Below are 15,942 nucleotides of genomic sequence, written 5' to 3' on the forward strand. Positions count from 1 at the left end.
GGAGATGGTTAAGTGTCAGGTAAACCTTTGCACACATCACAGCATTTCTTACTTTATTTTATTGAATTTTATTTTGTCTAGGAAGCTGTGCAGCGAGAAGTTTTAGAGGAAACTGGTGTGGAATTTGAGCCAACAACCCTATTAATGGTGGAATGTGCTAAAGGTCACTGGTATCGTTTTGTTCTCACTGGTCATGTGACAGGTAATATTTCACTGTCTTATATACATTTTGTAAGAAAGTAATATAAAATATGAACATGCATGCTGAAATTGGTTTGAAGAGCCACTGTATATGGATGCTGTCTCTACTTTCAGATGGTTGCATTAAACATGTCAGACTACTGCTTAACAGGGTCAGAGGAATCTATTCTTTAAAAAAAAAAGGTTTTAATTATAACTCCAAGTTATTTCCAAAAGTGGATATTTTATGCAATATTGAAAAAATAATTTGTATTCTCCCACAAGATACTGCCAGTATTCTCAGACTAAAATTAGCTTCACTGGTCTTTTTCTCCATCAGTTGCAAGATTTAATATTTCTGTCTCAGAAAGTTACTATCACTTAGAACAAGGATTCTCAACCTATAGTACATGTACCACTGGTGGTACGTGAGCCACTGCCTTACTGGTACATCTAATATCTTGAATTAAATTTAGTGGTATGCCACTGTAAAAGGTTGAGAACCCCTGACTTAGAAAGAACAGGAACATCATAATCTTAAGAGCTGATACAACAGCAGTTTTGAATACAGAAGATTATAATGAAAAAATTACATCTACGTTCTGATTCTTCCACTTATTCTGAATTATGATCCCACCTGGTCAACTCACAAGAAAACAAATGTATTACTTAAAATTGTCCCAAATTGGCATCTGGAACTACTAAGAAAACTCAAGTCATTACATTCTCTTCTTCTACGACTTTACAGGTTGCCAAAAATTCACAAGTTTGATGTCTCATTGAAGGCATAAACTCTACAATTTATACCTTATCTAAACATCTAGCCAACCTACTAGGACAGCACATAAGGTCATCTAAATTGTACATCAAAAATTCATTCCATTTTGTTTAAGAACTATTCAGTTTAGATGTATCATCTACTGTGACATTCTTACAAGTCTTTATATCACATCCCTCTTTACTAATATTCCTGTTGATGATGCTAGAACTCCTTATAGAGCTCTTTCCACTGATTTATTTGAACATTTTCTCCAATTCAAGTTTTTTCAGTGGGACAATGTTTTACAAGCAAATATTTTAATTGGCCATGGGCAGCCCCCCCCCCCCCACTCTCTCTCTCTCTCTCTCTCTCTCTCTCTCTTTTCCTCCTTCAGTTGACCTTTACTTTGGAGAAGACTCTTCTAATGAAAATGAATCTAAAACCAACAGTATGGTGGAGATATGTGTTGATATCGTATCTTTATTATTTGGAAACATGTCCTCCCAAGCCTTCAACAATTTCTCCATTCCCTTAACTTACAAGCTACCATGAAATTTACATTATAATTGAAAAAGATGAAAAACTTCATTTCCTTGATCTCATCACAAAAAAACAAACAAACTTGAAAGTGGTGTTACTTTTGAAGTGTACTGTAAACCTACATGTACAGGATATTATATTCATGCCTCATCCCTTCATCATCCTTCTCAAAAATTAGTCATAATCCACACCTTAAAGAACGGAGTAGTATTTATTATACAAATTGATGATTGGTTCAAAACAGAATTCCAGACCCTCTCCAATTTTTTTGTTCTCAATGGCTATTCAGTTGATAGGATTTTATTTTTGAATGCGACTGCTCCCAATAACCGGAATATCTAATACAAAGACTCCATCACAATACCATACATACAGTAAAACCCCTTTTTTACATTTTTCAGGGAACTGATGGAAAAAAGTGCAAATAGCAGGAAAGTGTAAATAGCAGAAAATGTAAAAAAACATTAAAAAAAGGCTAAAAGATGATGCTAGTATGCGAGTCTGCATACTAGATTACAAAATTTAATAACTGAAAATAAATGAATTTACAATGTACTTACATTTATCTATTTAAAAAAATCTTTAACTGTTGATTGTTTTTTCTTTTTTTTTTTTTTTTGACTTAACGCCAGATTGCTTTGCATTGAGTTCAATGCTTGACCTGTTTTATTACTATCATGTTCAAAGTGGACACGGAGAGTCCAAGATCTTATGTTAAATGCACACATGTTCCGGCATGCAATTTACACTTCGCAGAATTGCCATCTTTTCTTCTACCGAAATACATTTTCTGTCTTTTTTTCTCCATGTTACTAACATGGATAATCCACCACTGCAACTTGAAAGCAACTTTCACATGCTAAATTACGTTGCAGAAATTCTGCAATGTCAATTCATACTGTGATTGAAAAATCACGGTATTGCTCATCACTACAGTACTGCTGCATGCGCACAAGTCACTGTGATAGTGGAAATGAAACTACAGCCGAAAGCAATGCCACCTGAGAACAGAAATGCGCAGATTTCCGCCGAAATCGATTTGAAAATTGGTATTGCCACCGAGAAAAAAATGCAAATCACGGGAAATAACATCCACATCAAGTTGTTAATGGTGGGAAAACAATACATCGTGCAAATAGGCCTTAAGACGGGACAACAGAAAATGACGTAAATGGCAGGAAAACGTAAATTGCGGGAATGTAAAAACGGGGTTTTACTGTATATTGGAAGTCTATCAATTATGTATGCTTGATTTTATGAGACAGAGCATTATTGTTCTGGAATAAAGACTTCTCTTCTTCCAGAGCACTGTTACCATGAATTTCTCTAAAATAACATCATAGACTACATTATCACGAATTTTCAAACAGTGTGTTCTACAATCTCATTGCAAAGCCTAGTCGTATGGAAGTTGCAAGGTTTTTCATCCTGCAAAACATGCACACCAGCCAGAAGAATGCATACAATTTACAGACATAATTCGCTGGCCTCGTAGCCTTAGCTGCTTCAGCCATAATTCCAAACCATCATTACAAATCATGGAGGTAGCCCATACTGTGATAAACCAAACTTTGTAATTGGAGTGATGCAGCATTCCACTGTTATCTTACACATGTGGTTGATCAACCTTTAGTTCATCAGTATTATAAGTTAATGAAAGAGGAAACTTAATTGGATTTGAAGACTTGTAGATTGTACTCCTTAGGAAATACACAATAGCAAAAACTGTAAGGACAACAGTAGAGAGAGAGACAGAGTGACTGAAGAAGAAAAATTTCTTTTTGAGTTTGGAAATTAAATGAATGTGAAGTCTGGAATGTGAATAGATGTTGAGTAGTTGCTGCACATTCTTCAACAGATTTGGATGAATTATTAATACTAATTCTGGTGAATAGTGACTGAAAATATCTAGAAAATTGCTTGTTTTTGTAGCTTAAATGGTAAACTACAAAGGTTGCAAGTTTGAATCCCACTTGGATGTAGTTGTAAAAGCCTGCTCTGAATAAGCTTGTATAGCTCCTTCAATTTAATAAAGCTTGTCTTAAAAAAATGTAAGTAGTAGCAACTATAAATGCATCTGTGTAAAAGCTTCTCTCTCTCTCTCTCTCTTCTGTACTGAGTAAAGGAGTTTTAGAGCCTTGGAGTATGATACCCTTAAAAGTATCACCTCAAATACGAGACCAATATTTAATGATTGGACTAATTTGCATAGGATAAATAGTAATTCAGAAATTAACTCCTGGAACAGAAGAGATTCTAATTTCTTCATTCTAAGGTTTTTATAAATTTTTTATGTTAGTCAAGTGGCTTTTTAATTTATCGTTCTACATGTTTCGCCAATTTTTCTATCGGCATCTTCAGGGAATACAAAATTAGTAAGCTATATGAAGGTAACAGACTAGGTTATAACTGATGGTTCTAATTCATACAAAAATTAGTATTGTGCGAGACAATGTGCGTGTCTTGGGAACGTGATTTATTTGTTATGACTCATGATGTAATTGTCCTGAAAGTTCATTTCTTTGATGTTTAATGTTCTAATTAAAGCTTTCCAAATTTCTGGTAAGGTTATACCTTGATTCTTGTTTAGGTTTTCAGTTGTGCGGGCGACTGCAGCTGCTTCCTTGAAGGTTCTTGAATGGTAATTATCTTCTATATAGAGCATAAGGCTCTTATCCCACTCAATGTGATGGTTGGTAGAGGCAAAGTGGCAAGAAAGGCCTGAAATGTCTTTTCTTAACTACATACAAACTTCTATGGATTCTCTTTGTCCTCTTCCTCACCTTTTATATATAATGAAAAATTTTATCAACCAATATTCTATTATACCCTCTCAAATGTTTATACACTGCTATCATATTGCCCTCTTTCTCCTGTCTGCCAGTATCTGCAGCTCACATACTCTTAATCTCTCCTCATAGAGAGAAAGAAATGCCATAATCTACGTTTTATAATCCCGATATCATCTTTATAACTCTCCTTTGTGCCCTTTCCATAGCTTTTTTATCCTCTTTAAACCCAGGAGACCAAATCTGTGCATAGTCTAGGTGCAATTATATCAACATTATAAAGAGGCAAAATGACTTCAATATTTTTACAAGTCAATGATATTTCATCTGAGTTGTATTGGCAATTTTTGCTATGTGACCTTTGAACTTCAAATCCCCATCCAACATAACTCCAAAATCCCTAGCCCATCAATTTCTTGTAGCATAACTCCACCACTTACTAACATTAAATCGATAGCCATTATCATTTGCCCAGATTTCCAACCTGTTCAAAAATACTTGAACATCTCCTGTCAGATCCTTCCCAATATCATTAATGTATAGATAAAACAACAATGGTCCTAGGACTGATCTCTGGGGTAAACTATTTGTCACCTTAAATTTGGCAGATTCACACCATATACTACTTTCTGACACCTGTCTGTCATCCATCCATTTATTCGAGTCAATAGTTAATATTCCAATCCCATATTCTCCAGTTTATGAAATAGCCTTTCATGCAGAATCCTTGCAAATGCTTTAGCAAAGTTTAACAGTATTATAGTGTATCCATTTCAGCCCTAACATTATAAAATATGAGCAGATTGCTCAGACATGAACTCCCTTTAGTAAACCCATGCTGTTCCTTGCATTCTGTTCAAAGAATGAAAACAGAAAGATTACCAAAACAAGCCTTAAAGTACAAGCCATTAGGAAAAAGAAAACCAGGACGTCATCTTAAACGATTCAACGCTAACTTCTAAGGCCAGAACAGGCCATGCTAGGCCTAAATCCTTGATACGCATGATGATGCTGTTCCTTGGAAAGTATAGCTTCTTTGCTCATCCATAGGCGGACATCAATAGTTAGACGCATCAGTCTTTGCACTACCTTGTGCAATGGGATTATCATACATTTTTTCAATTAATTGGAATTCTTCCTGTGTAATCTTTCTTGAGCTAAGATTCAAATTATACAAACATGTCAAGAGTCTAGCCAGTTCTGTTGAACATTCCTTTAGCATACATGCTGATTGCCAAATTCTTAACCAGATTATGCAATAGCACTAGAACCTCCTCATGCACTTCCAATGTAGTGATAATACTTGATTCTTTTCTTGAATGGCCTTTGCACACTTCTTGGAGAATCAGGCCTTAGCAATAGTAAATTATACTTGACAAATTGTTTTCATCATAATTTTATCTAAGTATAAGCAAACAAAACTTTTCATTTGAAATGTCTTCAACCCAAATCAGGATGAAAACAAGAAATATAAGTTCATGTTAAGCATAATTTAGTTTAAATAAATTTGCTATAGCTATCTGTAATCCAGAATATTGAAATATGATAATACACCATTTTGTCTTGTATACTGAAATACGATTTCTGCCATTTCTGTATATTTAGTTAGCTCTTCATATCTCTGCATGGAATTCTCATTGATAAGACCTTAAAGGCTATCCAGTGAGTGTTTACCATGGAGGGAGCAGCTTCTTTCATGTTACCTAGAACTAATAAGGTGTGATGTGGTGCTATCTGGCAGTAGAGTTGCAAACACATAGTATCCTGGAATCTAGATAAAGAAGCAAGAGATCTTTTCCAATTATTCATTAGGTTCACAGAATGCTGACTGTTCTATTGAAGTGCTTTAGGTTAAATTTTCACCTCAAGAATGATCATGATTAGTCTGGCTAGTACTCTTTCCATAAAGCCTATCATTATAGCCTAGGTGGGGGTAGCATTGATACCTGCTAAGCGAATTGCCATTCTTTGGGTAGCCAACTTTCTCTCTGGCCATTAACTATGTGTCATGGTGGATGGCTCCCTCTCTTCAAGCTTAGCCACCAATGCAGAAATTCCTGAGGGTTGATCTATCATGCACTTTCTTTCTCCTATACATAAATGATCTAATCTTAATCACCACCAGTCATATTCACAGCTTTTCTGATGATAGTACTCTCCATTCATTCTGTCCATATGACAAACCACAGTGCTCAGACATCCCCAAGCTTAAAGATCAGCTTCAATCATTGCCTTAATGCGTTACATCTGGTAACCTTCATTGCCAGCAAAAATGCAATCTTTCCTTTTCTCTTACAAAAGGGATCTCATCTCACCTATTCTTACTCTCAGTGATACACAAATCTCCAAGCAGTATCATATTTCTGTATTTGGACTAACACTGACTTCCAGCCTCTCCTGACATAAACACATCACATGAGTCACTTCCTCAGTATCTTAAAAACTAGGCATTCTCTTCCACTCAAAATGGTATTTTTTCTCTTCCCGGCTACTAACTCTGTACCAATTCCAAGTTTGCCCATTCTTAGAATAATGCTCACATATTGGGGGTGTTGTGCCTAAAACCTCCCTTTCAAAGCTGGCCAGAGGAAAGCTCAACTTATAAATGATTCATTTTATTGCATTTTAAATTTTCACGATTTAGCGTAGTTCTGCATGCAAATTGTGTATTCTCTCTCTCTCTCTCTCTCTCTTGGCTATCTAAGAATATCTACAGCCTACTTCATGATATATATAGTCACATGTCTAAAAATAACATAATAAATTTAGTTTAATCCTTTATCCAAGTGTGAGCAAACAAAGTTTGCACCTGAAAGTAACTTCAGGACTGGGGTAAGGTGGTACAACACCAGGAAACTCGTTGCAAAGGTGGAGCAAGCTAACATCACTCCTATCTCAGTATCTCCCATAATGCAAAACACATCTCCTTGAGGATATGTATAATGTTATGCATTAATGGAAGGGCCACTACCCAGACTAGTTTCGACCTTTATTGAGGTCTCTTCAGTGGGAGCCAGGCCTGAAGCACTTACCCCAGCACCTGAAGATACTTTCAGGTGCAAACTTTGTTTGCTCACACTTGGATAAAGGATTAAACTAAATTTATTATAGTCTAACCAAGTGAAAAATAAACTTTCAATGTCTAAAACTAACATATGGCATTCATTATTATAGTCAGCTCTCACTATAGAAACTTGTAGAGACTGCAGGAATAGCTATAGCAGATAGTTCTATAATGATTTTGGATTTGAGTATTGGCTCAGGCTTGCATTGCTCATGAAATCCATTTTCCAGTTTGCTGAATGAATATTTCTGAAATCTTTAGATTCTATTTTTTTATATTATAAACAAACATACATTTTTAAAACTACTTGATTGAAAATGCATGCACATAATTATGTTTTGTGTAATGGATATGTAAAATACACAATGCATTTCTTTATAGGTGGTGAACTGAAAACAGTAGGCAGAGCTGATGCCGAATCACTTCAAGCAAATTGGATAGGTGATTTGAATCAGTTAAGTCTTCGGGCTCGAGACATTCTTCCACTAATTGAAAGGGCTCGCTCCTACCATATGAGGCAAAATGAACCATGGCATGATCCTCTTCTCCCAGCTATTCGACCTCACGAAAAATTATTGATGAGGATTTTAGTGATTATTCGGAAAAAATCTAAGTTAGCAAGCAATATGTATATATTTTGCTAATGTTATTTATCATGATAATTATGAGTCTTCCTGGGCATAAGTACATCTAGGATAGAAAAATTTACAGATTTAATGAAATTTGACTCAGTTTCCATCTAAACTTGTGTAATATTATTACTGAAACGTGTTAAATTTCAATAATTCCACCCATGAAAAGTTGTAAAATCTCTACTAATCTGTACCAAGAATAGGCTAATGTTAGATAATAGACATCTAGTAAACATGATGGCAGTTTCACACTGGGCAGTAAACTTCATGTTCCACTTAACTAAGGGAATTAGGAATTTGTAAAAGTTGTGAGGTAATTCACCAAAAGGTTTAAGACCAATTGCATCTAATAATTTGGTGAATTACCTCTCACCTTAAGGCTTCTAGCTCACTGTTGATACAAACCCACTTATTGATCATTGGGTGAACCATGTGCTGAGTAATCACTATTGTGATCCAACAGTTATTCCTTATTTCTAAAATGTATTTGATAAACAATTGAAATTTTATAATTTAAACTATATTGTTTAAAGTAACAATTAGCACATTTTTAGGGTAGTACAGGAAATTTGGCAACAATATTCTTACAATAAAGTTTCAACAAAACAGTTATGATACCTGAATGTCAATGTTTCTTGTTCTGTATTCTAACTAGCTTATATGCTTATAGAATCATAGAAGTGATAGCACTGCTAATAACATCAATTATTTGGACTTCTTATCCAATGATTATAGGTCTGACTTCCTCCAAGGGCATAACTGTTTTGCAGTCTGGTTAGTTAAGTGGGTAGCATATCATCTCACCAACCAGTAGCCTGAATTCTGAGGTGGCAGGGATGTTTGTGAAAGTTAGGTGCCAGACAGTTTTTTGACCAGTAAGCAGCCACTGTCCTGCTTATTAAATGCCTAAAGTAACTTAAAAAAGTGCTTTGTTTAGCCATTTACAGATATCTCATGCTCACCTACAGTACTAATGCATTGTAGGCTTGTTGCTTAGGGACAAAGTCACTTTAATAAAAATGCATTTTACCATACAGCATAAACTTGTGTCATCACTTATACAGTGGTGGCAGGATTTCCCTCCACATGTAGGCATCCCCTACATCTGAGGGACTTGTTTGTGGTGGAGGGGACCTTCCAGTGATGGTGCTGGTCCTTTTCATTCTCTTTTTTTGTATATCTCAGATTCTTCAGTCTGCTTTGTCTTGTCTTATTTTTTTTTTTTACTTTCCAAACTCAAATCGCCACTATGGAATCAAATGCTGTGTCACCTTGTTTGCCATGCAGCATTATTTTTGGACTTCTGAAAAGTGAATCCTTGTGGTGAACGTGATGATCATTTGGCTAGTGTGCTTGCCTATAGGGATCAGTTTCATAGGGTTGCCTTCTGTATGGCTAGAAACAGGGTGTAACACCGTGTCTAGATGACACAATGGTGCCATCGTGTCATCAGGAGTAACCCTAGTCTTCCTGTTCTAAGTACAGCCATTGCTTGCCAGATGGTGAGCTCCTGGTTCTGAATCAATCTTCCTTTTCAGTATCCTACATTTCAGTTTGTTAGATATCTTCACAAGACTCCAACCATACCTGGTAACCACAGAATCAATAAATGATACAAAAAATAAGAAGCAGAAAAAACTGATCTCTCTACTAGTATACCTTTTTTTTCTCATTCATTCAGCAGGTGAATATCTTACTGGGGAAATTTTACTCTTCTTTCTTTATATGTTGTGTAGGTGTGTGTGTGTGTATATAGAAGAGATTGGAATGATTGACATGGTTCCCAAAATCAGTGAGAAAAAACTGTCCAAAAGATATCCTATTAGAAATGGCATCTAAGAAAAAATCTTCAGAGCAACTTCTTTGTGCAGTGCAACATCTGTTGAGGTGTATCATGCCCCCTTTTGTCTTCACACACGTCCGAAGCCTGCGAGGCCACATATCGATGGCAGCACACATAAGATCCAACGGAAACACTGCCACTGCTCACTCTAGATCCATCATCAGACTGGTGGTGCTGGGGTGTCGTTTCTTGCAGGCTACTATCTCTTAAGCTCTGACCACAATTTGAAGTCCAATAGATTCAGATGATCGGGACTTCCAGATGGCCAATCAGATAGTATTATGTGGTCAGGCATGTTCGCCTCCAGCTACTGTTGTGTGATCTTTGCCTTGTGTATAGGGGCTGAGTCCTGTTGAAAGATCCACTGCTTGCCATGAAACAAGGTATTGTTCAGGGGCATACAACAGATTCCAGTACAGTGTCTTGATGCATTTTGACAAATGTTTTGACCCCTTTCTTGCAGAAATGCAACTTGAATAACTCCTGATATGTCATCTCCCTGCCACCACCAAACCATCACACTGATGCATGGTGATGACCTCAGAATCCTGGGTGCTATGGCACGTACTGTGTGATCATCCAGGACACATACCCAATTGTTGTGGCAGTTAAACGATTCTCCAGTGGTGAAAAACTTCTCATCTGTGAAGATCATATCTATGTGTCTGTTGTTTCCATACCATCAGAGAAATGCCTTTGATTTTATCAACCTCTACCGCATAAGTTGTGGGGTTGTGTGGAAGTGTGACAATAGACTCTCACCCCCAAGTCATCATAACTGATGACTTGGAGGTGAGATCCTAATGCAGCAGGGTCGATCTGCTCTTTGATGGTCAGATACGTCTTTTTTATTGTTATATTGGTTAATAGTCCGATAAAGAAACATTCTACTGATCCTGAGTGTTTTTATCATCATCAAATTCCTGATGTGTACCCTCAAGGGATGTACAAGATATAATAGTACTACATGAAAAACATCATTACTTCCTATCAACAATTTTTTTCAAAATCAAATTACTTGTTAAGACTCCAACATTATCAGATCTTATATTTCTATCTTCTAAGGCACTTTTTACCATATCAATCCACATATATCTTGGTTTTCTTCTGGGTCTTTTTCCTGCCAACCTGTCAAAGAACACTTGTTTTGCTAATCTTGCCTCTCTCATTCTGTTTAAGTGACCATACCACCTGAGCTTAGCTCTGCTAACAATGTCTGCAGAAATGCATACATTGTTAGCATTTGCTACTCTAATTAACATGACAAAAACTAACACTAACTAACACACTAAAAACACTCGTGTTTTTATCATCATCATCATCATCATCAAATTCCTGCCATGTACCCTCAAGGGGTGTACAGGATATGATAGTACTACATGAAAAAATTACATCATTACTAACTTCCTATCTACAATTTTCCTCCAAATCAGTCTGTTACTTGTCAAGACCCCAACATTATCAGATCTTATATTTCTATCGTCTAAGGCACTTTGTACCGTATCAATCCACCTATATCTTGGTCTTCCTCTGGGTCGTTTTCCTGCCAACCTGGCAAAGAACACTTGTTTTGCTAATCTTTCCTCTCCCATTCTATTTAAGTGACCATACCACCCGAGATTAGCTCTGCTAACGCATTCCTGGATGCTGACAATGCTAAGTTCTTTCCTAATATCCTCATTTTTAATGATATTGCCATTGATGCCATCTGTTCACGCCTCTAATCTTTCTCAGGACTCTCATATCTGCAGTCTCTAGTCTTTGGTCAGGTGTTTTACTTCTAATCCAGCTCTCAGATCCATAAGTTAAAACTGGTTTGAACACCGTCTTGTATACAGCTAATTTAGTGTTCCGACTAATTTCTCTCTTATTCCATATGAATTTATTCAATTGACTTCCCACCATACCAGCTTTGCTGATTCTGTTGTCTATTTCTATATTTAATTTACCATCTTCAGTGAAAATCGTGCCTAAGTAGCTGAAATGTTTTACTTGTTCCACAGGTTATCCATTCACAACACCGTTGACATTTTCAATGATTCTGCCTATTTTCATTGTCTTTGTCTTTTTATTGCTAACCTTCATACCATATCTATTACAACAGCTATTCAATTTAGTCAGAGAATCTTGCAGACTTGTAGCGGATTTATTTAGAAGTATAACATCATCCGCATAAAGCAAAGAGCTGACATTAACATCTCCAATTTTGATATCATGTTTAATACAACTTTCCTTCATAATGTGATCCATATAGATAATGAATAACAGAGGGGATAATGTACATCCTTGTCTCACACCAGATTTAACATTAAACCATCTTCCTGTACTTACTTCAATTCTAACTGCTGACTTACAACTCAAATAAAGACTAAGTATTGCTTGATATAATGCCCCATTGACACCATATAACTGCAGCGTATTGAATAGCTTCTCTCTTAGCACCTTGTCATATGCCTTTTCCAAATCGACAAAACTCAAATACAGATCTTTGTTATATTCCCATGATTTCTCCACTATTTGTCGTAAAGTGAAGATCTGGTCCTGACAGCCTCTATTTGGCCTGAATCCAGCTTGTTCTTCACCAAGCTTTTCTTCCACAATTCTTCTCAACCGTTTCTCAAGTATACTTGCATAGATTTTGCCAGGAACACTCAGTAGGGAAATACCTCTGTAATTCTCACATTCAGCTTTATTTCCCTTTTTATATATGGGCACTATGAGAGCTCTACTCCAATCATTGGGAATTCGTCCCTCTGTCCAGGCTTTCTGAACTATGCAGTGCAGCCACTGTAAGACTTTTATACCACCATACTTCAGCATTTCTGGTCGAATATCATCTACTGATGCTGCCTTTCCACATTTCAAGCCTTTGACGGCTTTTTAAACCTCAAGTATGGATATGTATTCCTGACTGCATGCCTGGTCAGTTTTTTTTTACCACTGTGCTGTCATCACTGCTTGTTTCATTTAGCAGTTTTTCAAAGTAATTACTCCATACTTCAAGGATATCTTTTTCCCCTATTTTCATGTCACCTTTATCATCTCTAACTCCTTTTACAGCATCTTTCCTCCATTCCTAAGCTTCTTCAACAACCTCCAGAATATTTTGCCACCTTCTTGATATTTTTTTTCTATATTCTTGCCAAAGTCCTCCCATGACTTTTGTTTAGCTAGTTTTACACAGTGTTTCTCTTTCTTACATTTGTCTCTGTATTCTCTAAGAGCAAAAGCTGACTTATTTGCCAGGAACTTTTGATACACTTTCTTCTTTTCCTTCACTGCCTCTTTAACTTCCTGTGTCCACCAGGGAGTTCTGATTTTTTTATCCTTGCAGACAACCTCACCACATGCCTCTCTGCAGAATCAATCAATGTTTTCTTCAGAGTTTGCCACTGAATCTCCAAGGTTTGATTCCTGTTCTCAAACTCTTTCATTTTTTTTTCAATAATCTTTCTGTATTTTAGTCTACAGTTCACATCTGAGAGCTGCTCAACTTTTATTCGCTTTAAAACTTTCTTACATGTTTTTCTTTTCAATATGAAATTCAATGTTATCCTGCTCAAGACTAAATAGTGATCACTTCCAATTTCAAATCCTCTGTACACTCTGGTGTCCTGCACCAGGGAGAAAACATCACTATCAACAATAACATAGTCAATGAGACTTTTCTTATTCCTTGCCTCTTCTCTCCATGTGAATTTGTGCACATTTTTATGTTGGAACATGGTGTTAGTAATAACCAGTCCATGTCCTGAGCAGAAATCCAACAGATATTTGCTATTATTATTAGCTTTGCTCTTCTCTCCAAATTTTCCCAAAATATTTTTGTATGTCTCACAATCATTTCCTACTCTGCTATTTAGATCCCCAACAAGGACCAGTGTTTCCTTTTTCATTGTGTCAGTTGCTTTTTCTAAAGTGTCAAAAAATTCCTTCACTTCTACCTTAGTAGAACCTTCTGTGGGACCATAGGCACAAATAAGTCTCATTGTCCAGTTCCCCATTCTCATATTTGCCCACATTACTCTACTTGAGACTGACTGCCATTCAAGAAGATTAGCCTCGTATTTTGTGTTGAATACTATGGCTACTCCTTCTTTTCCTTGATTGTCATTGCCTGAATATAACATTTTGTATTTATTGCTCAGAAAGATCTCACCAGTTTTGGTCTTTTTTGTTTCAGTCACCCCTATTATGTCAATCTGATACTTATCTAATTCCTCAGCTGGCTCCATTTTTTTGCCATTCAGGCTTCTTAACCTTTAACCCTTGATCTTTAACCCTGGTGATGTTGAGTTGGGGTTTGTTTTCGGATTTGTTCCAGTAGCTGACTTTTCGCTGTTTGCCCTGGTTACCTGGCGAAAACAACAGGGGCCTTGTTTAACCGGGCGACGCCCCAGCCGGCATGAAATTTTGTCATGTTGTCATTTCTTGTGTTTTTAGTGTGTTTAAAATAATAGCCGACTGCATTCCAACCTTGTGAAGTGCTATTACAGCTACCCGGTTCTCATAATCTCTCTCCACTGCATGTTAACCCGTACAGCTAGACAATTCTCTCTATATACACACACACACACGTGTATGTATGTATGTTTGTGTATATATATATATATATATATATATATATACTGATAAACATGCAAATGTTGACTGTGCACACTGCCATTAACAGAACTGTGCTCGCTCAATTCTGTAGATTAGTACGGTTGTGTGTAGAAGTTGTAACAGTATTTATAGCAAGATACTGTATATACAAGCTTGGTTTGAGGCTATCTTGAGTGTAGACATTTAGTAATATCATCATCAGTTTCCTGATAGGTACCCTCAAGAAGGAGTGCTCAGGGTATTATGACAGCACTACATGATTAACCTTGCATTATTATTAACTCCTATCAACAATTCTCCTCCAAATTAGTCTATTACTTGTCAGCACTGAAATATTGTCATATCTAACATTTCATTATTCTATGATACTTCTTACCAAATCAATCCACTTAGAGCTTGGTGTTCCTCTGAGTCTTTTCCTCCTATCTTGCTATCAAACACGTTTTGCTAATCTTTCCTCTTTCATTCTATTTAAGTGACCCTTACATTAGCCCTGCTCACACATCCTTGAATCTAATAATGTCAAGTTCCTTTCTAATATCTTCATTTTTAATTTGATTGTGCCATTGATGGCATCAGTTCACTCCCCTAATTATTCATATCACCACTCTTATTCATAAACTATATGGATCACTCAAATTAAGTGGATATTGAATCCAACATTATTTCATAGCTGAATATAGAAACTACAAGAGTTTCATGCTGAATATAGAGACTATAAAAGTTTCAGCGGATACAAGCGTATCCCAACTTTCCTTACAGGGCAGCTCGTAGTAAAGGTGGAGCAAACTCTGATCACTGTCCTTAGTATTTTCCCATAATGTTTCTATATTTAGCATGAAACTATTGTAGTTTCTATATTCGGCTATGAAATAATGTTGAATTCAATATCCACTTAATTTGAGTGATCCATATAGTTTATGAATGAGAGTGTTGTCTTGCTCCTGATTTTACATCAGACCATTTAGTAATATATTTGTATAAATATGGTGCCAAAAACGTTTTGACAAAAAGTAAATCTTAACATAAGTACTATGAGGAGAACCTTTGTACTGCTAAGCAGAACAACTGCAGCTCAGTGCTGATAATATAAGCGAGAATGACTTGACATTTGAAATATCCTGATTAGAAGAAATCATTAGAAAAAAATTTAGAAGAAGAAAGTACTGAAGTTGGTAAGAAAAAAACAACAACAAAGTAATTCAATTACTTTGTATTAATTATGTAATGATTAATATATGTGAAGCGAAATTATCAAGGATGGACTATAATTTTTTTTTTAGATAGGAGAAAGATAAAATGTAATAAATGAATACAATAAATGAACTTTGCTCGTGGGCAAAGATTATGCCCACAAGCTCTGAAGATGACACTCAGTTGAAATGGCTCATATCCTGCAATTCCCACCTCTAATCTTCATTTATTATATTTTATCTTTCTCATCTCTAAAAAAATTTTTTTTGTCCATCCTTGATATTCGGATTTCAATTCGTATATCTTTGTTTTTCCACATTTTCAGTTCCCACATA

General features: G+C 36.1%; 1 protein-coding gene across 1 annotated transcript in view; it reads left to right on the forward strand.

Moving 5' to 3' along the window:
* The window catches only part of LOC150096251 (8-oxo-dGDP phosphatase NUDT18-like), a 69,277-nt gene that overhangs the window by 43,501 nt on the left and 9,834 nt on the right, over positions 1-15,942 (forward strand). The window contains exons 3-4 of the mRNA XM_090409320.1: positions 82-202; positions 7,715-7,946. Coding sequence (XP_090265446.1) covers positions 82-202; positions 7,715-7,946 — 353 coding nt within the window. The remainder of the gene's footprint in view (positions 1-81; positions 203-7,714; positions 7,947-15,942) is intronic.

This window comes from Typopeltis vanoorti, chromosome 19, assembly GCF_054136105.1.
Source record: "Typopeltis vanoorti isolate ZY-2024b chromosome 19, IOZ_Tvanoo_1.0, whole genome shotgun sequence".
Lineage (NCBI taxonomy): Eukaryota > Metazoa > Arthropoda > Arachnida > Uropygi > Thelyphonidae > Typopeltis > Typopeltis vanoorti.